We start from the raw sequence: 27,186 nt of genomic DNA on the forward strand, positions 1-27,186 counted from the left end.
CACGGCCAGGAACTGCACATCCTCTTATTGATTAGAATGGGGGGCAGATGTGCAGTACCCGGCCGTGGCCACTATCAGAAGACGGAGCAGCTCCAGAACTGAGCATTTACTGCTGCAGCTGACGGAACCGAGAGCATCTGACTGGCGGGGATGCGGGGTGTCAGACCCCGGCCGATCAGACATTGATGACCTATGCTAAGGATAATCAGTGTAAAAGTAGTGGACAACCTCTTTAAGCTACAAGTCTGCAGTTACTCCATGTGACTGCAGAGTTGTGATTCCTCAGTGTGCGCACTGTGCATTATGATGATTCTCCGGTGGCAGTGCCAGAAGCTTGCAGGCGCTTGACCACAAGTATGTGATTTACATGCGGTGATATGCCGGCTAGGTAGATGGGGCCTCATTCAATGCACTTATATTGAGTGAGGCCAGATATAGTCTAGTGCATGGGTCTCAAACTCTGCTGAATATATGGGCCGCACATAGAAAAAAAAATTGTTTGCAGGGCCGCATTCTTAACAGGGCCAAGTGACATTTTTAGTGAATCCATGTATTTTCTTCTATACATCTTTTGCATCACCTTTTTTCAACATTTTTTGTTTGTTTATTATAACAAACCTGCACTTTTTGCTATGTTTATATGTAAAAAAGCATTTTTTTTTTTTTTTTTTAAATCAGGTTCAATTTTATTTAACAGCAAGATTATACAACACATAAAATAATTCCCTCCATAGAAATATCACAGAAAGGGAAAAAACCTTTAGTCAATAAGAAAAACCACACAAATAACATAATAAACAATGCACCCGCAGTCCACGTCTCATTTCAATATGGGTCTCAAAGTGCATATTATTTCCCAATATATTCTCCATAGTATAGCTTACCCAGCATCATTATGACATATTATATATATATATATATATATATATATATATATATATATATATATATATATATATATATATATATTATATATACACACACACGCATATACATGCACACGCATATACATGCACACGCATATACATGCACACACATATACATGCACACACATATACATGCACACACATTCCAGCAGTACGCATATCACCCTATTTGAGGAAATTTGTTAACCGGTCAGAAGGAGAAGGACCTGGTCGCTCGCACTGTCCTGCAGTAACGCCGAGGAGGGAAGGCCTGGGGTATCCAACCATGCCCCCCAGATCTTATAGAACTTTTTCAATGCATTTTTTTTAAGGTATACTCCTCTCTCCAGTCGAAGTATAGCGTTTACTCTTTCCCTAAAATCCCCGATGACCGGAGGCGCTGGGTCCAACCAGTGGTAGGCCAACAGTTTCCTAGCCTGGTACAAGAGACGTGTAATACCGACCATTACCGGCGAACTCAAGTCCACCCCCCCTTCCAGTAGACCCAGGATACATATAATAGGTCTTGGCTGTAGACGGATATTGAAAACTTGTCTAACCAATTCTAGTACTGCCCTCCAGTAATCTTCAATGTTCCCACAGGACCACATCATATGCATCAGATTAGCACCCTCCTGTTCGCACCTAGGACACAGATCATCCATCCTAACTCCCATCTTATGCAATAGACTAGGTGTCCTATATACTCTATGTAACAGGAATAGCTGTGACAGTCGTTGGCCTTCAGATACAGCAAGGCTTGGAGTCTGAGACAGGACCTCACCCCACTGTTCCTCTGTCATAGGGCCTAGGTCCCTCTCCCACTTTTCTCTAGCCTGCAAAGGGAATTTGTCGAGGTGTCTAGATAACCTCACTGTATACCACCTAGAAATAATACCATAGGAGCGATCAGATGTCAACAAATCAGTAAGAGTGTGATTACGCTCTATCCTAATGTCCATACGACGTGTCTGTGTCTCATAGGCATGACGGAGCTGCAGGTATCGGTAAAAGGAACTGTGCGGTATCCCAAACTCAGCTTGAAGCTGGTCAAATCTTTTAAGTATATTATTCTGAAGAATCTGAGACACCTGATGCACCCCCCTGCTCACCCACATTCTCCAACCCGGGAGTCTCTGCAGCTCCGCCAGTCCACGATTATGCCATAAGGGCCAGTACTCAGTCATTCCTGATATTCCCAGCAACTGCTTCCCTCTATCCCACACCTTGTACATCAATGATAATGTTGGATATAATGTTCCTCCTCTGGGTGAGTATCCTGCGTCCAAAAAAGCCACTGGGTATCCCCATTCTGCAAGGCCCCTCACCAATTTGCCCCCAGCGTCATATGCCTCATCCTTTCCCCACCCCCTGAAGTGCTGCATCTGTGCCGCAACATAATAAACCCACGGGTTGGGGACTGCCAGACCCCCATCCTCCTTCCCTCTCTGCAGGGTCTCAAGGCGGATTCTAGCCTGCTGCTTTTTCCACAAGAGTTCCCGAAACAAAGTGCTGATTTTACGGAAAAATTTCCAGTGGATCCATATTGGGGCGTTGTGGAGAAGATATAGAAGTTTGGGCATCAGTACCATTTTTAGTAGATTAGCCAATAAGGGACAGTGGGAGTCGACACCAGGCATCTATCTTGTTCCTAAACTGAGCCAACACTGGTTCCAGATTTTGAGAGTAGTAATCACGCGGTTGGGCACTAACCACAATCCCCAGGTATTTAAATCTATCCACCGTCGGAATTGGCAGCCCCAGAGTACTAAAATTAGATGGGAGTGGATCTATAGGGAGCAGGGCCGATTTCTTCCAGTTTATTAGGAGTCCCGAGCGCCTACCAAATTCTTTAATAATATTCATTGCTGGGCCCACCGATGTCCCCACCTCCCTGAGATACAGCAACAAATCGTCCACATAGAGGGAAACCTTATGCTCCAGACCGCCTATCTCAAACCCCTTTACGCCAGCGGATGCACGAAGCATAGCCGCCAATGGTTCGATTGCCGCTGCAAATAGTAATAGAGAGAGAGGACAGCCCTGTCTCGTGCCCCTGGCCAAATTAAAAGACGAGGAGGTACAACGATTAACTCGAATCCTGGCCCTCGGAGAGGCATATAACAATTTGACCCAGCCAATAAATCTGGAGCCAAGACCCAATTTCTCCAAAACTACCCATAGGAAATTCCATTCAATACTGTCAAAGGCTTTGGCTGCATCTAATGACAGGACTGCTCTCTCCTTGTTTCTCCCCTCAGAACTTAGCTGTATCCCCAGGAATAAACGTCGCAAATTAATGGAAGTAGATTTATTGGGGATGAATCCAGTCTGATCCTCGTGGATCACTGACGTGATCACCTGGGACAATCTGTTAGCTAGAATTTTAGCGATTAATTTAATATCTAATGTAAGCAGCGAGATTGGGCGATAGGAGTCAGGCGCGGTCGGATCTTTCCCGGGTTTTAAAATCAGAACAATAATAGCCTCCCTCATGGATGCAGGGAGGGATCCCTTCTCCTCAGCATCTCTGAACACATCCAAGAGTCTTGGCAGCAGCAGATGGGTATATAATTTGTAGAATTCACCCGGGAGTCTGTCCGCACCTGGGGCCTTTTCATTTTGGATTTGACCGAGCGCCTCCTCCAGCTCCTCCAGGTCTATATCTCTATTCAGGGATTCTCTCTCACTATCTGACAGACTGGGGAGAGTGATCTCCTCCACAAAGTCCCGCAGTTCCTCATCCCCATAATGCGATTTAGAGGAGTATAATTGGGTGTAATACTGTTGCATGACCTCCACAATCCTCCCGCTGTCCCTCACCTCCTCTCCAGTGTCAAGTTTCAATTTGGTGATATAGGTCAATCCCTCCTGCGCCCTAGCAATTGTAGCCAAGAGATGTCCCACACTCTCCCCCTCCGTAAAGTACCGCTGCTTAAGGAAAAAGCGTTTGTTAGTGGCCAAGGAAGTCATATGGTCTCTCAGAGCTCTCTGTGCCCTCTCTAAGTCCCGCTTGGCATCATCTGTAGGGTTAGATATAAGATGTTGTTCTGCATCACCTAAAGTGTCCGTCAGATACTTAGTGCGCTCCCTTGTTTTCGCCTTTCGGGTGCAAATTTCCCTAATATATGTCCCACGAACATACGCCTTCATTGCGTCCCACACTATATGTTTAGATGCAGTACCGTCATTTGTCACAAAATATTCCCGTATAGTGTCAGTCAGAGTGCCCCCTATCAGTTGTATCCAAAAAGGGTTGAGCCGCCACGGTATCCCCGCCAGCCGGTCTGGGTCCCCAAGCCTTAGACGGACCTGTAGTGGGGAGTGGTCAGACACCCCCCTGGCCAGGTACGTGACTGAAGCTACACAAGGCAGCAGCTGAGCATTTCCAATGGCCAGGTCGTAAAAAAGCATTTTTAATGGTAAAAAACCCCAAAACATTTTATCCTTTTCTTGTGCCCAGTATTAACGTGTCCCATCCTTGTCACCTGTAGTAATGTGCCCATCCTTGTGTACCCAGTAGTAATGTAGCCATCCTTGTGCCCTGTAGTAATATGCCCCATCCTTGTGCCCTCTAGTAATGGGCCCCATCCTTGTGTCCGGTAGTAATGGGCCCCAGCCTTGTGTCCGGTTGTAATGGGCCCCATCCTTGTGTCTGGTAGTAATGGGCCCCATCCTTGTGTCTGGTAGTAATGGGCCCCATCCTTGTGTCTGGTAGTAATGGGCCCCATCCTTGTGTCTGGTAGTAATGGGCCCCATCCTTGTGCCCCATGCTTGTGCCTTGTAGTAATGTGCCCATCTTTGTACCCTGTAGTAATGTGCCCATCCTTGTTCTCATCCTGTAGTAATGTGCTCATCATCCTGTAGTAATGTGCTCATCCTTGTCCCCTGTAGCATAGTGCACATCCTTGTACTAATGTGCCCAGTCCTCATCCTAGTTGCCTATTATGCAGTTCTTCAAAAACACGAAGAAAAAAAAAAAAAAAAAAAAAGATTCTTTTCACTTTTCACCCATTCCCTCGGTGTTCTCTTAACTACTTGTTGCGGACTGCAGACCCGTAGACCCCGTGATGATCGCGGCCCGTGCAGGGGGTGACGCCAGCAAGGAATTATTACAGTTGATTCTTTTGCGGCACAGTGTGCACATAGAAGCTCTCTGCACTCTACCAATCACAGGCAAGCAGTTGGCTTCATAAAGTGACGTTACCTGCTTGCCACTGGTATAGTGCAAAGAGCTCCTATACGTGCACTGCGCCGCAAATTAATCAACTGTAGCAGAGGCGTAGCTAAGGGTTTGGCTCAGTGGGGGTGGCGGGGGGTGCGAAACTTCTGAATGGGCCCCTAACCAGGTACCATATTTACAACTATGGTGTCGCACCCTGAGGGCTTGTGCAGATGACCGTATTTTCGTTTCGAGTGCGATCCAACAACAGATTTGATCGCACTCAGACCAATGTTATCCAATGCGGTAGTGTACATATTCGATTTTGTTCTCGGACCAAGTGGTCCTAGAAAAAGAAAAAGGTGTCGGCATGAATTCGCACACTAATACAGTCAAGTGTAGCGGCAGGGCCACAGTTGGCATTCATGCCCACTTCCTTTCAGGGTGCTTTCACAAATCCGGTTTTTGCCGTCAGGCACAATCCGGTTTGTGCCTGATGCAACAGATCCATCGCTGGTAAAACTGATGTGACAGATCCGGTAATAAAACGCATCCGTTGTAGCAGTTTGTACCGAGAATCCAGCAGTGCCCGCGGGTAACCTGAGGGACGTCACTGCTGACAGCGCAACTCACTTCAGTTGCTCTGTGGAGCTCACAGTGAGCTGCCGTGTTCTACGGCTGCTCCTGTCAGCTTCCGATGTAGCACCAATCATAGGTGCCGGTGGGCGAGAGAAGCAGTGAATATGAGATGGAAGAATGAGCGGCCCACATTTTCAAAGCGGGAGAAGTTGCGGGAGCAGTGTGACAGCTGTGCAGCTCAGCGCCGGTGATCGGTGAGTATGAGAAAGGGGGTGAGAGGGAGAGACCGACCGACAGAGAGAGACACACAGACATCAACAGACAGAGAGAGACCGACAGAGAGAGAGAGCGAGATCTTTTCTAACCAGAAAGGAATTTACACATCTGAGCATGCTCAGTTAAAAAAAACTGGATCCATCGGTGGAATGCGTTTTTTGTCGCATTACGACAGATCCAGCGCCCATAGGCTTTCATTTTACTGCACGGTGCCGGATTCTGCGCGGTGCGGTTTTTTGCCGATGACAAAAAACATTCCCTTGTGCATCCTTTCCGGCTGCCGGACACATATTTCGCCAGATCCGGCGCACGCCGGATGAAACGCAAGGGCATCAGGCACAATCCGGCGCTAATACAAATCAATGAGGCTAAAAACGCCGGCACCGGATCCGCTTTATCCGATATTTGTCGGGTTGTGCCTGATGGCAAAAAACGGATGTGTGAAAGCACCCTAAAGGCCGCTTTACCCGCTGCGATGTCGCTAGCGATCACACCCGCCTCGGTCGTGCGTGCATCACGGGCAAATCTCTGCCTGTGGCGAACAATATCGCAGGTACGCGTCACACGAACTTACCTTCCTAACGACGTCACTGTGGCTGGCGAACAACCTATTATGTTAAGGGGGGGTGGGGTGCGGTTTGTGCGGCGTCACAGCGACGTCACACAGCAGGCCACCAGTAGAAGCGGAGGGGCGGAGAGCAGCCGCATGAACGTCACTCCCACCTCATTGCCGGAGGACGCAGGAATGGTGTTGTTCGTCGTTCCCGGGGTGTCACACGCATCGATGTGTGCTGCCTCAGGAACGACGAACAACCTGCGTCCAGAACGAGCAACGATATTTAGAAAATGAACGACGTGTCAACGATTTTGTGAGTATTTGGGATCGTTAGCGGTCGCTCGTAAGTGTCACACGCAACAACGTTGCTAACGAGGCCGGATGTGCGTCACGAATTCCGTGACCCCAGCGATATCTCGTTAGCGATGTCGCTGCGTGTAAAGCGGCCTTTAGTCAGAGTAAAGCCTCAAATGTCTGTTTCATATACGTGTTCTGCCTGTGTTTTTGAGAGATACAACACGTACCCATTATAGTCTATGGGGCAGTTCACATAACCGTGTTTTTTAACAGACTGGGAGGCCTTGCAAAATTCAGTCATGTGCTGCTGAAAATAATGTTATAACGTGCATAGGAGCATATTATAGGGATTTTCCAGGTTTACCATGTGATGCAAGCGAGCTGAGTGAGGCCACACTCACGTCTAATCAGAATATGGCCAAATGTATGCAAATCGCACACGTGCGGTCACGACGGCCGCTCTCACCGCTGTTACTGGAAAACCATGAGAGCGTGCTGTGTGCGCATGCTATGAGGATTCACAAGTCTGCAGCCACAGGCCATTAAACAACAGCCGATAGGCTTCATATAACCAACCGGTCGACAGTCATTTAAAGGCAGAGATTGTCTTAGATCCTGGTACCTTTTTGGTGACTTCTTCTCTGACTGTTTTTTTTATCATCCCATTCTTCTTCATCTGATCCAGGTGCCATGATGACTTTGGACATCCACAGATCATTAACAAAGACTTCCATCTTCTGCGGTCTTCTGCAGCACATCCCAATGCCATGCCCTAAAAATTAACAATATCATTATAATTACATCTAAATAAAAAATATCCACACATGCTGTGCACTAAATGACCCGTATACTGTGCACATGAAAATATATTTTTGTCCCACTATGCTCCCTAACTAAAAAATGACCCTCACACTGTCCCACTCATATACTACACCCTCTACACCATCCCTCCCCCATGAGTTATGGCCACCACCCTGTCTTTCCTTATGAAAACTGTCACACCATTCCACTTCCATCATTCAACCATGGTCTACGCACTGTCCATACAACATAATGTACCTGCGATATGAACAATGGCCACACTGTCCACAACTTCCATGCCCCTCGCAATGGTGCCCGCTCTCCATACTGTGTGCCCCATTTTCACACCAAACGGCTTCCATTATGTGCCCTCACGCTGTCCCTTGTATACTGCTGCTCCCCCATACTGTGTCCTTACACTGTCTTTACTTTTGTTTGCTGCCTCCCATAAAGTGTGGTTACTTTGTATACTGAGTGAACACTCCTAATTCCCCTGTTCACACTTTACAGTAAATGTACCTTGCATCTTCAGCACATCTGGAGCACTTACCTTTCGTCTTCACCTCCTTTGTGGTGCTCTATCGCACACATGCTGCACCCCCATATCCAACACAGCCTGCACCCCCACATCTCACACATTTCACCACTTATATCCCACACACCCTGTGCCATTATATCCTTCACACCTTACAATCCAATATCCCCTACAGACCCTGAGCTCCCATATCCCACACAGCCTGCACCCCCCCCCCATGTCTCACACACCCTGCACCACTCATATCCCACACAGCCTGCATCCATATATCCCTCACACCCTACAATCCAATATCTCCTACTGACCCTGGACCCCTATATCCTTCACACCTTACAATCTAATATCCCTACAGACCGTGCACCCTATATCTGATACACCTTGCCCACTCGCTCACACATTGTGCCCCTCATATCCCACACATCCTGCACCTCCTTCTCACACATCCTGCCCAGTACCCCATATACCACACACCCTGTACCCTCTTACCCCTCTGTCAAACACCCCTCTGTCAGTCTGCACCCCTCATATGCCACTCACCTTGCACCCCCCATGTCCCCCTGTTCCCATATCCCCTCATTACCTGTCACACATGTCCACATCTCCTCCAGATTCTCCTTTATCCCCTGCTGCTTCATGCCGGCAAAATTCTGTGCTTCTCCCACACTGGTCACATGTGCATGACATCTTTGCAGGTCCTTACCAATAGCAGGTATTGTCTTCCTTCTGGGCAGGAGCTGATTAGTTCTCCTGTGCCCGCAGCGCTCCTACAGTGAATTCCTCCAATTGAACCCTGGTTAGCAGTAGCTCCGGGTAAACCCCCTCTGAGCACGGGTCCCGCCCCCCCGGTAGTTACGCTACTGCACTGTAGTAAAGCCCTGCCGGCGCCGGCCCACTGCATAGGACTGCGATCGTCATGGGGTCTACAGGCTCACGGCCGCAACAAGCAGTTTCAGGGGCCACGTGTTTGAGACCTCTGGTCTGGTTGGAATGTGGCCAAAAGTATGCAAATCTCATACAGGTGGTCACATGACCACCTGATACCGGAGAATCCATAGTGCACGATAACGCGGTGTGAGGATTCACAAGTCTGCAGTCCTATAGAGTAACTGCAGACATGTAGCTTAAGAGAAGACAACCCCTTTAAGTACTTCATAGCTAAGATCTGTTTCTAGTTGACCTATTAGTACAACTGTTAACATGTAGTGATGAAAGCTATCCAAATCTACCTTTACCTTGATTTTTATAGAGGTTTGTGCTTTTTCTAGCTTTTTCTTTAAAAATTAAGTAACCGCTACTAGTTGACAATAAAAAAAAAATATGATTTGGATTGGAGATGGCCATAAAAATTATACACTCACTTAAGAACTTTTTTTTTTTCCTTTCACTCTGTATGTATTTTAGACAAAATTATAATTTTTGCTTATTTTTTAATTATACAAATTCAAAGGATTTACAGTTTAGGGTTTTGGTGTTTTTTGGTTTTTTTTTTTTAAGAATAAGTTGGCTTATTTTAACTCCTACTTCCAATTCTTTCCGTGACATTCTTCAGCAGTCTCCTTATCAAAGGCAGAATTACGGTACAGTAGCACCTCTATATACGAGCCTTTTCATTTTGCTGGTCAAAGACCTTTTATGTTAATGTTACCGGTGACATAAAAAGGTGACTGATACAATATTGTCTTATGACATAATTTACCCATAGAAAGGTTTATATGTACTGTGTAGGAGGATTGGTAAATATATATGCGTGTTTATTATATACTAGTGTTACTCTACTATATGTAGTGCAGCATAGGCCGACTTATCTATCGATCTTCATTGTGCTGCACTTTTCCTAAACTACTACTGTGCAAATCCTTTTCTCTGTCTCCATGACTGTGATTTCCACTCTTTCGTTCTTTTACATGCCTCTCAGCAGCCCTTTATTGATGTGGATGACCCTGATAAAGAAAAACGGATAAAGGAACTTGAGTTGCTGCTTATGTCAGCTGAGAATGAAGTTCGAAGAAAGAGAGTGCCATCTGTAAGAAGGATGTTTGACTCTTTCTATTCTCCTCTCACTATTGCATGCTCTGTTTTTTTTCTAATTTCCTTACAATCGATGGTAGAAAACTTGACAGGTGATTTATGGTTCCCTAGCTGAGAGCAGGATACGATGGAGGGAGAGAAGCTGATCTCTGTGATGTACAGGTTTTTTAGGATACAAAGTACTGTTTCTTAGTCAATTGAGCTATGACTAAAGAAGAGACAGTGAGAGTCCTGATAACCCTGCCCATTCCAGCTGATTGTAGAAAACCTGCCAGTTGATTTTATACCTCCCTATTTGAGAGCAGGATACAATGGAGGGAGAGAAGCTAATCTCTGTGATTATATAGGTTTTATAGGACAAAACGTTCTGTTTCTTAGTCAATGTGGCTATGACTAAAGAAGAGACAGTGAGAGTCCTGATAATCCTGCCCACACCAACTGGCCCCCCAAAATTTGGCCACATGCTGATTAACTCATCTCTATACATTATAAATCCAAAATGAATTGTATTATTGGTTTGTGTTTTTTTAATAGACTAGTGGTCTTAGTTTATGTACTGTGAATTCTCCAGTCTTATGAAGGTAGAAGTAGTGGGTACAAAATAGGCTTACAGTTTTTTGTTGGGGTTTTTTTTTTTTGCATTTGATAGTTTTAATTCAATTACTTAGTATTGGCGCCTTTTTCTTGATGTAATGCTTACGTGCCCTGCAGTATTAAATATTTAAACTTGTTTAAAAATGTTTTTAGGAAAACTGTTATTCCAGGTGTGCAATTTTGCTCTAGGTTCTGCAGGCACGCTTACTGAAGTCAGCATATTTAGTATAAGATATTTTTTTATTTTTTTTTTACATAGTACAGAGAGGTTAATGAATATTTTTACTTGTAATTTTATATTTAACATACTTTTCTTTGTCGCTCCATTGGGAGACCCAGACAATTGGGTGTATAGCTTCTGCCTCCGGAGGCCACACAAAGTATTACACTTTAAAAAGTGTAACCCCTCCCCTCTGCCTATACACCCTCCCGTGCATCACGGGCTCCTCAGTTTTTATGCTTTGTGTTGAAGGAGGCACACATTCACTCGAGCTCCCATTTTAGTCAGCAGCAGCTGCTGATTGTATCGGATGGAAGAAAAGAGGGCCCCTAACAGGGCCCCCGGCATGCTCCCTTCTCACCCCACTGAGTCGGCGGTGTTGTTAAGGTTGAGGTACCCATTGCGGGTACAAAGGCTGGAGCCACATGCCGTTTTCCTTCCCCATCCCTTAGGGGCTCTGGGAGAAGTGGGATCCTAACCGGTCATCCAGGCACTGGGACCGGGCTCCCTCCGCAGCCCCTGTGGGATTCTGACGGACAGGAGACTAAGTATCATCAGGGACAGGGCCCTGCATCTACAGGTACTCTGTGTCCCCTTGGGGACGGTGCATGGAGCACCTTGGCCTCAGACGCTGCAGCGGCCGCTGTGTTAGTATGACGACCGGGACTACCGCGCCTGCTTGCCGGCCGCGGTTTTAAATTTAGTCCCCGGCTTTTGCGGCCTAGTGCCTTAAACTCCCGCCCCCGGGCCTGCCAGTCAGGGGTAAGGGCGGGACGGTCGGCCTGACGCCGACAGTGAGGGCTGGAGCACACTTAGGTGTCCTCCTCCCCCCTCACTAATCACTCTGGGGCACCAGATTCCCGCACTTTTTTAGTTACGCCCACGGCTCCCTCCTCCCCTGTGAACGCCGACAGCCATGTTTTAAGCTCATTCTGCCGGTGGAGGACTTCTGGCTGCAGCTCTGGGAGACCCGAGGCAGGGAATCTGGTGGCCACACACCGCTTGAGCGGTCGGTAAGCCACACCGGTCACCCGGTGCTGGTCCCCCTAGGGTGCCGAACTATATATATATATATATATATATATATATATATATATATATATATATATATATATATATATATATATATATATATATATATATATATATATATATATATATATATATATATATATATATATATATATATATATATATATATATATATATATATATATATATATATATATATATATATATATATATATATATATATATATATATATATATATATATATATATATATATATATATATATATATATATATATATATATATATATATATATATATATATATATATATATATATATATATATATATATATATATATATATATATATATATATATATATATATATGTGTATATATATATATATATATGTATATATATATATGTATATATATATGTGTATATATATATATATATATATATGTATATATATATATGTATATATATATATGTATATATATATGTGTATATATATATATATATAATATATAATTATATATTTTATCGGTTCGGCTGTACTGTTAGCTTGTGGCTATATACCCTCAGTGATCACTCTCCTGGGACACAACAGCATGTCGTTCACAAGGAGCAAGGGTGCCAAGGCACAGGGTTATTTTGCAACCTGTACCTCTTGTGCGGCTATGCTACCTGCTGGTTCCACCTACCCTCACTGTGAGCAATGCTCGGGCCCTATGGCACTCGCTCAGCCGGAGCCTGGGGCATTGGTGGGTCCCTCGGCCCAGGTAGAACCGCCGGCTTCCCCTGTCCAGGTGGCAGGGACAGAGTTTGCAGTTTTAGCTGAGAAACTCTCTGAGTCACTTTCACAATCCATGGCTCAGTCTATGGACAAATGGTCTGCTAAGATACTAGAGGCCCTGCAGTCCAGACCGGCCCTTACACAGGCCCCGGGCACTGCGGGATCGCCCCCAGGCCCCTCTCGGTCTGCGACGAAGCGTGCTTCTGGGGTGGCCTCTAGCTATTACGTGGAGGACTCCGGCACGGACCGCAGTCCCAGACCGGCTAAGTGGGCTCGCTTAGAATCTTCCCCGACTTCATCACGCTGTTCGAGGTCTCAGCTTGAGGACTCTCTGGAGGATGAGGCGGAGGTCGCAGCCCAGGACTCTGACTCTGACGTTGCTCTCAATCTTGATACACCTGAAGGGGACGCCATAGTCAATGACCTTATAGCGTCCATCAACCAGGTGCTAGATCTATCTCCCCCGCCTCTACCTGTGGAGGAGTCGGCTTCACAGCAGGAGAAACACCAGTTTAGGTTTCCCAAACGTACTCTGAGTGCTTTCTTCGATCACTCTAACTTCAGAGATGCTGTCCAGAAGCACAGGGCTTTTCCGGACAAGCGCTTTACTAAACTCCTTAATGACACACGTTACCCCTTCCCCTCTGACGTAGTTAAGGGTTGGGCTCAATGTCCCAAGGTGGATCCTCCAGTCTCCAGACTGGCGGCTAGATCCGTAGTAGCAGTGGCTGACGGTTCATCGCTCAAGGATGCCACGGACAGGCAGATAGAGCTCCTAATGAAATCCATCTATGAAGCCATAGGCGCGTCTTTTGCCCCAGCCTTTGCAGCAGTGTGGGCACTCCAGGCTATCTCAGCTTGTCTGTCTGAGATTAATGCGGTCACCCGTACCTCTGCTCCGCAAGTAGCGTCTTTGACTTCTCAGGCGTCGGTATTTTCATCCTACGCCATGAATGCTGTCCTAGACTCGGCTAGCCGTACAGCCGTAGCATCCGCCAATTCGGTGGCGGTCCGCAGGGCCATGTGGCTACGCGAATGGAAGGCAGACTCTGCTTCCAAGACGTTCTTGACCGGTTTGCCTTTTTCTGGCGACCGATTGTTTGGCGAGCAATTGGATGAAATTATTAAGCAATCCAAGGGAAAGGACTCGTCCTTACCCCAGCCCAAACCAAAGAGACCTCAGCAACGAAAAATTCAAGCGAGATTTCGGTCCTTTCGGCCCTCAGCCAGATCCCAATCCTCCTCGTCCAACAGGCCACAGAAGAGCCAGAGGAACACTTCTGCATGGCGGTCTAAGTCACGTCCTCCAAAGACCGCCGGAGGCACCGTCTCCAAGGCGGCCTCCTCATGACTTTCGGCCTCCCCAAACCGCATCCTCGGTCGGTGGCAGGCTCTCCCGCTTTTGCGACGCCTGGTGGCCACATGTCCAAGACCGATGGGTGAGAGACATTCTGTCTCACGGTTACAGGATAGAGTTCAGCTCTCGTCCTCCGACTCGTTTTTTCAGAACATCTCCGCCCCCCGAGCGAACCATTGCACTTTTTCAGGCGGTGGACACTCTGAAAACAGAAGGAGTTGTGATCCCCGTTCCCCTTCAGGAACATGGTCGTGGTTTTTACTCCAACCTGTTCGTGGTGCCAAAAAAGGACGGTTCATTCCGTCCCGTTTTGGACCTCAAATTGCTCAACAGACATGTGAGAACCAGGCGGTTTCGCATGGAATCCCTCCGCTCTGTCATCGCTTCGATGTCCCAAGGAGACTTCCTAGCATCAATCGACATCAGGGATGCCTATCTCCATGTGCCGATCGCACCAGAGCATCAACGCTTCCTGCGTTTCGCCATTGGGGACGAACACCTTCAGTTTGTGGCACTGCCTTTCGGCCTGGCGACAGCCCCACGGGTCTTCACCAAGGTCATGGCATCCGTTGTGGCAGTCCTGCACTCTCAGGGCCACTCGGTGATCCCGTACTTAGACGATCTCCTAGTCAAGGCACCCTCCCGGGTGGCATGTCAACACAGTCTGACCGTTGCTCTGGAGACTCTCCAGAGGTTCGGGTGGATCATCAATTTCCCAAAGTCAAAATTGACTCCGACCCAATCACTGACTTACCTCGGGATGGAGTTTCACACTCTCTCAGCGATAGTCAAGCTACCGCTGGACAAACAGCGTTCGCTGCAAACAGGGGTGCAATCTCCCCTTCGGGCCCAGTCACACCCCTTGAGGCGCCTCATGCACTTCCTGGGGAAGATGGTGGCAGCAATGGAGGCAGTTCCCTTTGCGCAGTTTCATCTGCATCCACTCCAATGGGACATTCTCCGCAAATGGGACAGGAGGTCGACGTCCCTAGACAGGAACGTCTCTCTTTCTCTGGCAGCCAAGACCTCTCTTCAGTGGTGGCTTCTTCCCACTTCTCTGTCTGTCTGTCTCCTCGAAGGGAAAATCTTTCCTGCCCCCATCCTGGGCTGTGGTCACGACGGACGCGAGTCTCAGGGTGGGGAGCGTTTTTTTCTCCACCACAAGGCTCAGGGAACCTGGACTCCGACAGAGTCCTCCCTTCAGATCAATGTTCTGAAGATAAGGGCAGTGTATCTAGCCCTAAAGGAGTTCCATCGGTGGCTGGAGGGCAGGCAGATCCGCATACAGTCGGACAACGCCACGGCGGTCGCGTACATCAACCACCAGGGCGGCACTCGCAGTCGTCAAGCCTTCCAAGAAGTTCGGCGGATTCTGCTGTGGGTGGAGGCCACAGCCTCCACCATCTCCGCGGTTCACATCCCGGGCGTAGAAAACTGGGAAGCAGACTTTCTCAGTCGCCAGGGCATGGACGCAGGGGAATGGTCTCTTCACCCGGACGTGTTTCAAGAGATCTGTTGCCGCTGGGGAACGCCGGACGTCGATCTCATGGCGTCTCGGCACAACAACAAGGTCCTGGCATTCATGGCACGGTCTCAGGATCACAGAGCTCTGGCGGCGGACGCCTTAGTTCAGGATTGGTCGCAGTTTCGACTGCCTTATGTATTTCCTCCTCTGGCAATGCTGCCCAGAGTGTTGCGCAAGATCAGGTCCGACTGCCGCCGCGCCATCCTCGTCGCTCCAGACTGGCCGAGGAGGTCGTGGTACCCGGACCTGTGGCACCTCACGGTGGGTCAACCGTGGGCGCTCCCAGACCGACCAGACTTGCTGTCTCAAGGGCCATTTTTCCATCTGAATTCTGCGGCCCTCAACCTGACTGTGTGGCCATTGAGTCCTGGCTCCTAGCGTCCTCAGGGTTATCTCAAGAGGTCATTGCCACTATGAGACAGGCCAGGAAACCAACGTCCGCCAAGATCTATCACAGGGCTTGGAGGATCTTCTTAGCCTGGTGCTCTGATAAGGGGTTTACCCCCTGGCCGTTTGCCTTACCCACTTTTCTTTCCTTCCTTCAATCCGGAATGGACAAGGGTTTGTCTCTCGGCTCTCTCAAGGGACAAGTATCGGCGCTTTCCGTGTTTTTTCAAAAGCGTCTAGCCAGGCTTCCGCAGGTCCGCACGTTCCTGCAGGGAGTTTGCCACATAGTCCCACCTTACAAGCGGCCGCTGGAACCCTGGGATCTCAACAGGGTTCTACGGGCTCTTCAGAAATCACCATTTGAGCCGCTGCGGGATGTCTCTCTATCACGTCTTTCGCAGAAGGTGGCATTTCTAGTGGCAGTTACATCACTCCGAAGAGTGTCAGAGCTTGCAGCGCTGTCATGCAAAGCCCCCTTCCTGGTTTTTCACCAGGATAAGGTGGTTCTGCGTCCGGTCCCGGACTTTCTTCTAAGGTGGTGTCCCCTTTTCATCTCAATCAGGATATCTCCTTACCTTCATTTTGCCCTCATCCAATTCACCAATGTGAAAAGGATTTGCATTTGTTAGATCTTGTGAGAGCACTCCGGATCTACGTGTCTCGCACGGCGCCACTGCGCCGTTCTGATGTGCTCTTTGTCCTTGTCGCTGGCCAGCGTAAGGGGTCGCAGGCTTCCAAGTCAACCTTGGCTCGGTGGATCAAGGAACCGATTTTTGAAGCCTACCGTTCTTCTGGGCTTCCGATTCCTTCAGGGCTGAAAGCCCATTCTACCAGAGCCGTGGGTGCGTCCTGGGCATTGCGGCACCGGGCTACGGCTCAGCAGGTGTGTCAGACAACTACCTGGTCTAGTCTGCACACTTTCACGAAACACTATCAGGTGCATACCTATGCTTCGGCAGACGCCAGTCTAGGTAGGCGAGTCCTTCAGGCGGCGATTGCCCACCTGTAAGAGGGGGCCGTTTCGGCTCTTTTTACTGAGGTATTCTTTACCCACCCAGGGACTGCTTTTGGACGTCCCAATTGTCTGGGTCTCCCAATGGAGCGACAAAGAAGAAGGGAATTTTGTTTACTTACCGTAAATTCCTTTTCTTCTAGCTCCTATTGGGAGACCCAGCACCCGCCCCTGTTCCCTTCGGGCTGTTTGTTCTTTTGTGTACACATGTTGTTCATGTTGAATTGTTCTTTTGGTTCATGGTCTTCAGTTCTCCGAACATCCTTCGGATTGAATTTACCTTAGACCAATTTATAAGTTTCCTCCTTCCTGCTTTTGCACCAAAACTGAGGAGCCCGTGATGCACGGGGGGGTGTATAGGCAGAGGGGAGGGGTTTACACTTTTTAAAGTGTAATACTTTGTGTGGCCTCCGGAGGCAGAAGCTATACACCCAATTGTCTGGGTCTCCCAATAGGAGCTAGAAGAAAAGGAATTTACGGTAAGTAAACAAAATTCCCTTCTTGTGTGACAAATTATTAAAGTCTACGAAAACTCATTCTCACTGCTGATTTGTGACCGTGTGCAATGTGCTCACTATTATGATTGCCCTGTATGACCCAAGTGAGTGGGTGATCATGTGACCAAATGTATGATATTTGCACACTTCTGGTCACTTGCCAACTAGTCTCCATTCAGCTTCTTTTAATTTCCTTCTATTTGATGGAAGACAGATGAGACTAGTAGATGAGGGGCCACAAGTGTACAAATATCAAAAAAGTGGTCCTGTGATCACCCACTCGCTTGGGTAATGCAGGAGAATCCTGACTATGTGTACATTGCACAGTCTTGCTTCTGTAGTCTGCAGTCAGATAAAGTAAATTTATATAGACTTTAGTTCCGCACAGAAAACCCCTGTAAGACAAATATTGGACCCAAAGGAACTCCAGTTAAAATTTATAAAACCTTGTGTGCCTTATTGCCTAGTGAGGTGCAGGCATGTACATGGTGTAGGTTACTCGAGTGCCAGCTTGCACCGGCTCTTCCCCAGTTGGTTGGTCGGTGGCACTTGGTGTAACGAAACGCCTTTTTGCCAACAGGAGCAGCAGATGTAATTTAGAACAGGAGCTTTTAATCTTCTCTGCCAAAAGTTATTTCTGTAACTGCAGTCCCAATTCTTTAGTTTTTATTTTCTTCACCCATCTTTATTTCAGCAGACTGAGAGTTTGTCAAGTTGGTCTGAAACTATCATTGTGGATGACAGTATGTCCAATACCATGAACAGTGTAGAGGAACAGACCAATGAATTCTACAGCATGGATGACTCCAAGAACATGACAGGCCCCCAAGGGATTTAATGATCGTGGAAACCAGTGCTGTAACGCCCTCTCTAGACACCATCCCGGAATACGGTGAACCATTTGATCACCTTGAAATTGTAAGTACAGCAGATAAGAATAAAGGGAATGTGCACATCAGAAAATGACCTGTTTAACTCGTGTTTTTGTGTTTAATGGGTTTTTTTTTTGTTTCAGTCTTTTTATTATTTATTTACTTTTATCACAATCTAAATTTGCAGTTTTCACACTGGCCACTTTTTTAGACTCTATATCCTGCAGTTTCAGGAAACAACACATGTACATAGTCAAATGAACAGACACTGGCCCTATTTTGTGTATTCAAGCATCTAAAAAACCTGTGAAAAGGTGATTGTGAAAGAGGGGGGAGCAGGTCAACCGGTGACATCGCCAGGTGCATCCAGTTATCGGTTGCATATAAAGGCGTTATCTAATATTGAAATCCTGTCTGTAATGATAAGGAACCTGCTGAAAACTAATTTTGATTCTTAATAGGTATGGAAATATGAAAAAAATGCTAAAATATTACAAAAAAAAATCTATATAACACAAAAACGTGAATTAAATAATAGTTATTTTCTGATGATGGCTTCCTTTTATCTGGAATCATTCAGGAGGGTAGCTACACTGGAACTGCACATTGTTGTGGACAAAGGGCCACACCATTAATGAAGCATTTGGACAGTGACACAAGTTTTGTGTCAAATTGTAGGAATTGTACACATTTCTTTACAAACACTCCACATTTTAGGAGGTCAAAAGTAATTGGACAATGAAACCAAACCCAAACAAAATATTTTTATTTTCAATATTTTGTTGCGAATCCTTTGGAGGCAATCACTGCCTTAAGTCTGGAACCCATGGACATCACCAAACGCTGGGTTTCCTCCTTCTTAATGCTTTGCCAGGCCTTTACAGCCACAGCCTTCAGGTCTTGCTTGTTTGTGGGTCTTTCCGTCTTAAGTCTGGATTTCAGCAAGTGAAATGCATGCTCAATTGGGTTAAGATCTGGTGATTAACTTGGCCATTGCAGAATGTTCCACTTTTTTGCACTCATGAACTCCTGGGTAGCTTTGGCTGTATGCTTGGGGTCATTGTCCATCTGTACTATGAAGCGCCGTCCGATAAACTTTGTGGCATTTGGCTGAATCTGGGCTGAAAGTATATCCCGGTACACTTCAGAATTCATCCGGCTACTCTTGTCTGCTGTTATGTCATCAATAAACACAAGTGACCCAGTGCCATTGAAAGCCATGCATGCCCATGCCATCACGTTGCCTCCACCATGTTTTACAGAGGATGTGGTGTGCCTTGGATCATGTGCCGTTCCCTTTCTTCTCCAAACTTTTTTCTTCCCATCATTCTGGTACATGTTGATCTTTGTCTCATCTGTCCATAGAATACTTTTCCAGAACTGAGCTGGCTTCATGAGGTGTTTTTCAGCAAATTTAACTCTGGCCTGTCTATTTTTGGAATTGATGAATGGTTTGCATCTAGATGTGAACCCTTTGTCTTTACTTTCATGGAGTCTTCTCTTTACTGTTGACTTAGAGACAGATACACCTACTTCACTGAGAGTGTTCTGGACTTCAGTTGATGTTGTGAACGGGTTCTTCTTCACCAAAGAAAGTATGCGGCGATCATCCACCACTGTTGTCATCCGTGGACGCCCAGGCCTTTTTGAGTTCCCAAGCTCACCAGTCAATTCTTTTTTTCTCAGAATGTACCCGACTGTTGATTTTGCTACTCCAAGCATGTCTGCTATCTCTCTGATGGATTTTTTCTTTTTTTTTTCAGCCTCAGGATGTTCTGCTTCACCTCAATTGAGAGTTCCTTAGACCGCATGTTGTCTGGTCACAGCAACAACTTCCAAATGCAAAAACCACACACCTGTAATCAACCCCAGACCTTTTAACTACTTCATTGATTACAGGTTAACGAGGGAGACACCTTCAGAGTTAATTGCAGCCCTTAGAGTCCCTTGTCCAATTACTTTTGGTCCCTTGAAAAAGAGGAGGCTATGCATTACAGAGCTATGATTCCTAAACCCTTTCTCCGATTTGGATGTGAAAACTCTCATATTGCAGCTGGGAGTGTGCACTTTCAGCCCATATTATAATTGTATTTCTTTGTCGCTCCATTGGGAGACCCAGACAATTGGGTGTATAGCTTCTGCCTCTGGAGGCCACACAAAGTATTACACTTAAAAGTGTAAACCCCTCCCCTCTGCCTGTACACCCCCCCGTGCATCACGGGCTCCTCAGTTTTTATGCTTTGTGTTGAAGGAGGCAGACACATGCACGCAAGCTCCACAATTTAGTCAGCAGCAGCTGCTGACTATATCGGATGGAAGAAAAGAGGGCCCATAACAGGGCCCCCGGCATGCTCCCTTCTCACCCCACTCTGGTCGGCGGTGCTGTTAAGGTTGAGGTACCCATTGCGGGTACAAAGGCTGGAGCCACATGCTGTTTTTCCTTCCCCATCCCTTAGGGGCTCTGGGTGAAGTGGGATCCTAACCGGTCACCATGCTCTGGGACCGGGCTCCCTCCGCAGCCCCTGGGGGAATCTGCTGGACAGGAGCCGGGTATCATCAGGGACAAGGCCCTGCTACTGTGAGGTACTCTGTGTCCCCTTGGGGACGGCGCATAGAGCGCCTGTGTAATGGACGCTACAGCAGCTGCTGGGTGTGTTTGTGCGCCGGGACTACCGCGCTGACCGCGCTTGTTTGCCGGCCGCGCTTATAACTTTAGTCCCCGGCTTTTGCGGCCTAGTACCGCATACTCCCACCCCCGGGCCTGCCAGTCAGGGGTAAGGGCGGGACGCTGCACTGGACGTCAGCGCTGAGGGCTGGAGCATACTTAGTATCCTCCTCCCCCCTCACTGAGCACCGTGGGGCACCAGGTTCCCGCACTTTCTGAGGCATGCCCACGGCTCCCTCCTCCTCTCAGAACGCTGGCAGCCATTCCTTTCAGCACTTCTGACGCTGGAGAACTTCAGAGGGGAGACAACACCAAGCTCCACAGCTCTGGGAGGCCCAGGCAGGGAATCTGGTGGTCACACAACCGCTGAGGGCGGTCGGTAAGCCGCACCTGTTACTAGGTGCTGGCCCCCCTGGGTGCCGAAGTGTATATTTATATGCTTATATTGTATACATTTATTCTGTACGGCCGCACTATTTGCTTTTGGCTATATACCCTCACTGATTGCTCTAAGAGGAGACAACAGCATGTCGTCCGCAAAAAGCAAGGGTGCCAAGGCACAGGCTTATTTTACAACCTGTACCTCTTGTGCGGCTATGCTACCTGCAGGTTCCACCTACCCTCATTGTGTGCAATGCTCGGCCCCTGTGACACTCACTCAGCCGGAGCCTCAGCCACCGGTGGGACCCTCGGCCCAGGTGGAACCACCTGTTGCCACTGTCCAGGTGACAGGGACAGAGTTTGCAGCATTCGCTGACAAACTTTCTGAGTCTATGGATAGATGGTCTGCTAAGATACTAGAAGCTTTGCAGTCCAGACCGGTAACACAGGCCCCGGGCACGGTTGAATCATTGCTCTCAGACACCCCTCGGTCGGCGCAGCAAAGTGCTCCTGGGGCAACTCATAGGTCCCACGGTGAGGACTCCGACACGGACCGCAGTCCCAGACCGGCTAAGCGGGCTCGCTGGGAACTTCCCTCGACTTCATCACACTGCTCAGGGTCTCAGCATGAGGACTCTCTGGACTATGAAGCGGAGGTGGAAGATCAGGGCTCTGATCCTGACGCCGCTCTCAACCTTGATACACCTGAAGGGGACGCCATAGTAAACGACCTTATAGCGTCCATCAATCAGGTGTTAGAACTTTCTCCTCCAGCTCCTCCGATTGAGGAGTCAGCTTCTCAGCAGGAGAAATTCCAATTTAGGTTTCCCAAACGTACACGGAGTGCGTTTCTTGATCACTCCAACTTCAGAGATACGGTCCAGAAACACCGAGCTTTTCCGGATAAGCGCTTTACTAAGCGCCTTAATGACACACGTTATCCCTTCCCCCCTGACGTAGTCAAGGGTTGGGCTCAGTGTCCCAAGGTGGATCCTCCAGTTTCTAGACTGGCGGCTAGATCCATAGTTGCGGTGGCAGATGGCTCATCACTCAAGGATGCCACTGACAGGCAGATAGAGCTCCTGATGAAATCCATCTATGAAGCTATAGGCGCGTCCTTTGCTCCGGCATTCGCAGCCGTATGGGCACTCCAAGCTATCTCAGCTTGTCAATCTGAGATTAATGCAGTCACACGTGCCTCTACTCCGCAGGTTGTGTCCTTAACCTCTCAGGCGTCGGAGTTTGCGTCCTACGCCATGAATGCTGTCCTGGACTCTGCGAGCCGTACGGCGGTAGCATCCGCCAATTCAGTGGCAGTCCGCAGGGCCATGTGGCTACGTGAATGGAAGGCAGACTCTGCTTCCAAAAAGTTCTTAACCGGTTTGCCATTTTCTGGCGACCGCCTGTTTGGCGAGCAATTGGATGAAATCATTAAACAATCCAAGGGAAAGGACTCGTCCTTACCCCAGTCCAAACCAAACAGACCTCAACAACGGAAGGTACAATCGAGGTTTCGGTCCTTTCGGCCCTCAGCCAGGTCTCAATTCTCCTCGTCCACCAGGCCACAGAAGGGTCAGAGGAACTCTGATTCATGGCGGTCTAAGTCACGTCCTAAAAAGACCGCCGGAGGAACCGCTACCAAGGCGGCCTCCTCATGACTTTCGGTCTCCCCAAACCGCATCCTCGGTCGGTGGCAGGCTCTCCCGCTTTTGCGACGCCTGGTTGCCACATGTCCAAGACCGATGGGTGAGAGACATTCTGTCTCACGGTTACAGGATAGAGTTCAGCTCTCGTCCTCCGACTCGTTTCTTCAGAACATCTCCGCCCCCCGAGCGAGCCGATGCTCTTCTTCAGGCGGTGAGCACTCTGAAGGCAGAAGGAGTGGTGATCCCTGTCCCCCTTCAGCAATGGGGCCACGGTTTTTACTCCAACTTGTTTGTGGTGCCAAAAAAGGACGGATCTTTCCGTCCCGTTCTGGACCTCAAACTGCTCAACAGACACGTGAAAACCAGGCAGTTCCGGATGGAATCTCTCCGCTCAGTCATCGCCTCGATGTCCCAAGGAGACTTCCTAGCATCCATCGACATCAGGGATGCTTATCTCCACGTGCCGATTGCTCCAGAGCATCAGCGCTTCCTGCGTTTCGCCATCGGGGACGAACACCTTCAGTTCGTGGCACTGCCTTTCGGCCTGGCGACAGCCTCACGGGTCTTCACCAAGGTCATGGCAACAGTGGTAGCAGTCCTACACTCTCAGGGACACTCGGTGATCCCTTACTTAGACGATCTTCGTGTCAAGGCCCCCTCTCAGGTAGCATGCCAACACAGCCTGAACATTGCTCTGGAGACTCTCCAGAGATTCGGGTGGATCATCAATTTCCCAAAGTCAAAATTGACACCGACCCAATCGCTGACATATCTTGGGATGGAGTTTCATACTCTCTCAGCGATGGTGAAACTTCCGCTGGACAAACAGCGTTCACTACGGACAGGGGTACAATCTCTCCTTCGAGCCCAGTCGCACCCCTTGAGGCGCCTCATGCACTTCCTAGGGAAGATGGTGGCAGCAATGGAGGCAGTTCCATTTGCGCAGTTTCATCTGCGTCCACTTCAATGGTACATTCTCCGCAAATGGGACAGGAAGTCGACGTCCCTCGACAGGAACGTCTCCCTTTCTCGGGCAGCCAAGGCCTCCCTTTAGTGGTGGCTTCTCCCTACTTCTTTGTCGAAGGGGAAATCATTCCTGCCCCCATCCTGGGCTGTGGTCACGACGGACGTGAGTCTGTCAGGGTGGGGAGCGGTCTTCCTCCACCACAGGGCTCAGGGTACCTGGACTCAGCCAGAGTCCTCCCTTCAGATCAATGTTCTGGAGATAAGGGCAGTGTATCTAGCCCTAAAAGCGTTCCAGCCGTGGCTGGAAGGCAGGCAGATCCGAATTCAGTCGGACAACGCCACGGCGGTGGCATACATCAACCACCAAGGTGGCACACGCAGTCGGCAAGCCTTCCAGGAAGTTCGGCGGATTCTGCTGTGGGTGGAAGCCACAGCCTCCACCATCTCCGCAGTTCACATCCCGGGCGTAGAAAACTGGGAAGCAGATTTTCTCAGTCGCCAGGGCATGGACGCAGGGGAATGGTCTCTTCACCCGGACGTGTTTGAAGATATCTGTTGCCGCTGGGGGAAGCCGGACGTCGACCTAATGGCGTCTCGGCACAACAACAAGGTCCCGGCATTCATGGCACGGTCTCAAGATCACAGAGCTCTGGCGGCAGACGCCTTAGTTCAGGATTGGTCGCAGTTTCGACTGCCTTATGTCTTTCCTCCTCTGGCACTGCTGCCCAGAGTGTTACGCAAGATCAGGTCCGACTGCCGCCGCGCCATCCTCGTCGCCCCAGACTGGCCGAGGAGGTCGAGGTACCCGGATCTGTGGCATCTCACGGTGGGTCAACCGTGGGCACTACCAGACCGACCAGACTTGCTGTCTCAAGGGCCATTTTTCCATCTGAATTCTGCGGCCCTCAACCTGACTGTGTGGCCATTGAGTCCTGGATCCTAGCGTCTTCAGGGTTATCTCAAGAGGTCATTGCCACTATGAGACAGGCCAGGAAACCAACGTCCGCCAAGATCTACCACAGGACGTGGAGGATCTTCTTATCCTGGTGCTCTGATCAGGGTTTTACTCCCTGGCCATTTGCCTTGCCCACTTTTCTATCCTTCCTTCAATCCGGAATGGAAAAGGGTTTGTCTCTCGGCTCTCTTAAGGGACAAGTCTCGGCGCTCTCTGTGTTTTTTCAAAAGCGTCTAGCCAGGCTTCCGCAGGTACGCACGTTCCTGCAGGGGGTTTGCCACATAGTCCCTCCTTACAAGCGTCCGCTAGAACCCTGGGATCTGAACAGGGTGCTAACGACCCTTCAGAAACCGCCTTTCGAGCCAATGAGGGATATTTCTCTTTCACGCCTTTCGCAGAAGGTGGTCTTCCTAGTGGCAGTCACATCACTTCGGAGAGTGTCTGAGCTAGCTGCACTGTCATGCAAAGCCCCCTTCCTGGTGTTTCACCAGGACAAGGTGGTTCTGCGTCCGGTTCCGGAATTTCTCCCTAAGGTGGTATCCCCTTTTCATCTCATTCAGGATATCTCCTTACCTTCCTTTTGCCCTCATCCAGTTCACCAATGTGAAAAGGATTTGCACTTGTTAGATCTTGTGAGAGCACTCAGACTCTACATTTCTCGTACGGCGCCCCTGCGCCGCTCGGGACGCGCTCTTTGTCCTTGTCGCTGGCCAGCGTAAAGGGTCGCAGGCTTCCAAGTCAACCTTGGCTCGGTGGATCAAGGAACCAATTCTTGAAGCCTACCGTTCTTCTGGGCTTCCGGTTCCTTCAGGGCTGAAAGCCCAGTCTACCAGAGCCGTGGGTGCGTCCTGGGCATTGCGGCACCAGGCTACGGCTCAGCAGGTGTGTCAGGCGGCTATCTGGTCGAGTCTGCACACTTTCACGAAACACTATCAGGTGCATACCTACGCTTCGGCAGATGCCAGCCTAGGTAGGCGAGTCCTTCAGGCGGCGGTTGCCCACCTGTAGGAAGGGGCCGTTTTACGGCTCTATAACCGAGGTATTCTTTTACCCACCCAGGGACTGCTTTTGGACGTCCCAATTGTCTGGGTCTCCCAATGGAGCGACAAAGAAGAAGGGAATTTTGTTTACTTACCGTAAATTCCTTTTCTTCTAGCTCCAATTGGGAGACCCAGCACCCGCCCCTGTTCCCTTCGGGCTGTTGTTCTTTTGTGTACACATGTTGTTCATGTTGAATTGTTCTTGGTTCATGGTTTTCAGTTCTCCGAACATCCTTCGGATTGAATTTACCTTAGACCAATTTATAAGTTTCCTCCTTCCTGCTTTTGCACCAAAACTGAGGAGCCCGTGATGCACGGGGGGGTGTATAGGCAGAGGGGAGGGGTTTACACTTTTTAAAGTGTAATACTTTGTGTGGCCTCCGGAGGCAGAAGCTATACACCCAATTGTCTGGGTCTCCCAATTGGAGCTAGAAGAAAAGGAATTTACGGTAAGTAAACAAAATTCCCTTCTTCTGAACATGTTTTTGTAAACAGCTAAAATAAAAAAACTTGTGTCACTGTCCAAATATTTCTGGACCTAACTATACATACATACATACATACATACATACATACATACATACATACATACACACATACACACATATATATATATATATAATATACGGTATATATTCTCCAAATTTCCAGCTGGAAATTTGAACTTCCCTTTTATGCTTTTACCCTGTGAACAATTTTTATTGGTCTGGTTCATACACGCATATAATCACATAATTGTCTACATAGGTGCATCCGACGTGGAGTGATGTCTCAGGTTTTGAAGCCTCAATCGAGATCACTCCGGCCAAGTTGAACCCAGTAAAGATGATTTCGATTCAGCAAGAAGGTTCCCGCGACTGCTCTTTGAGCTGCAGTTTGGAGCTATATGATATGGATTCTGCCAATGTGGAAAATAAAGTACCATTTGTGTCACCCATTGTATCGAAGTTTAGCACACCTCCAGCTATACTAAGGAAGAAAACACTACGACCCAGGTCTTCTCCTGGATTCAAAGGGAATGATATGTATGACTCTAACGACATTGTGCTTAAAAGTACCCCAGTTAAAGCACTTCCCTTCTCTCCATCACAGGTTGGTGCTGGAAGTCATGCGCTTCTGCTCT

General features: G+C 48.4%; 1 protein-coding gene across 1 annotated transcript in view; it reads left to right on the plus strand.

Annotated features, from left to right (window-relative positions):
• MYBL1 (MYB proto-oncogene like 1) overlaps nt 1–27,186 on the plus strand; it is a 64,181-nt gene that overhangs the window by 26,981 nt on the left and 10,014 nt on the right. Inside the window, 4 exon segments of the mRNA XM_075353217.1 lie at nt 10,027–10,134; nt 18,233–18,359; nt 18,362–18,456; nt 26,811–27,155. Coding sequence (XP_075209332.1) covers nt 10,027–10,134; nt 18,233–18,359; nt 18,362–18,456; nt 26,811–27,155 — 675 coding nt within the window.

The sequence above is a fragment of the Anomaloglossus baeobatrachus genome, chromosome 6 (genome assembly GCF_048569485.1).
Source record: "Anomaloglossus baeobatrachus isolate aAnoBae1 chromosome 6, aAnoBae1.hap1, whole genome shotgun sequence".
NCBI classification, from domain to species: Eukaryota; Metazoa; Chordata; class Amphibia; order Anura; family Aromobatidae; genus Anomaloglossus; species Anomaloglossus baeobatrachus.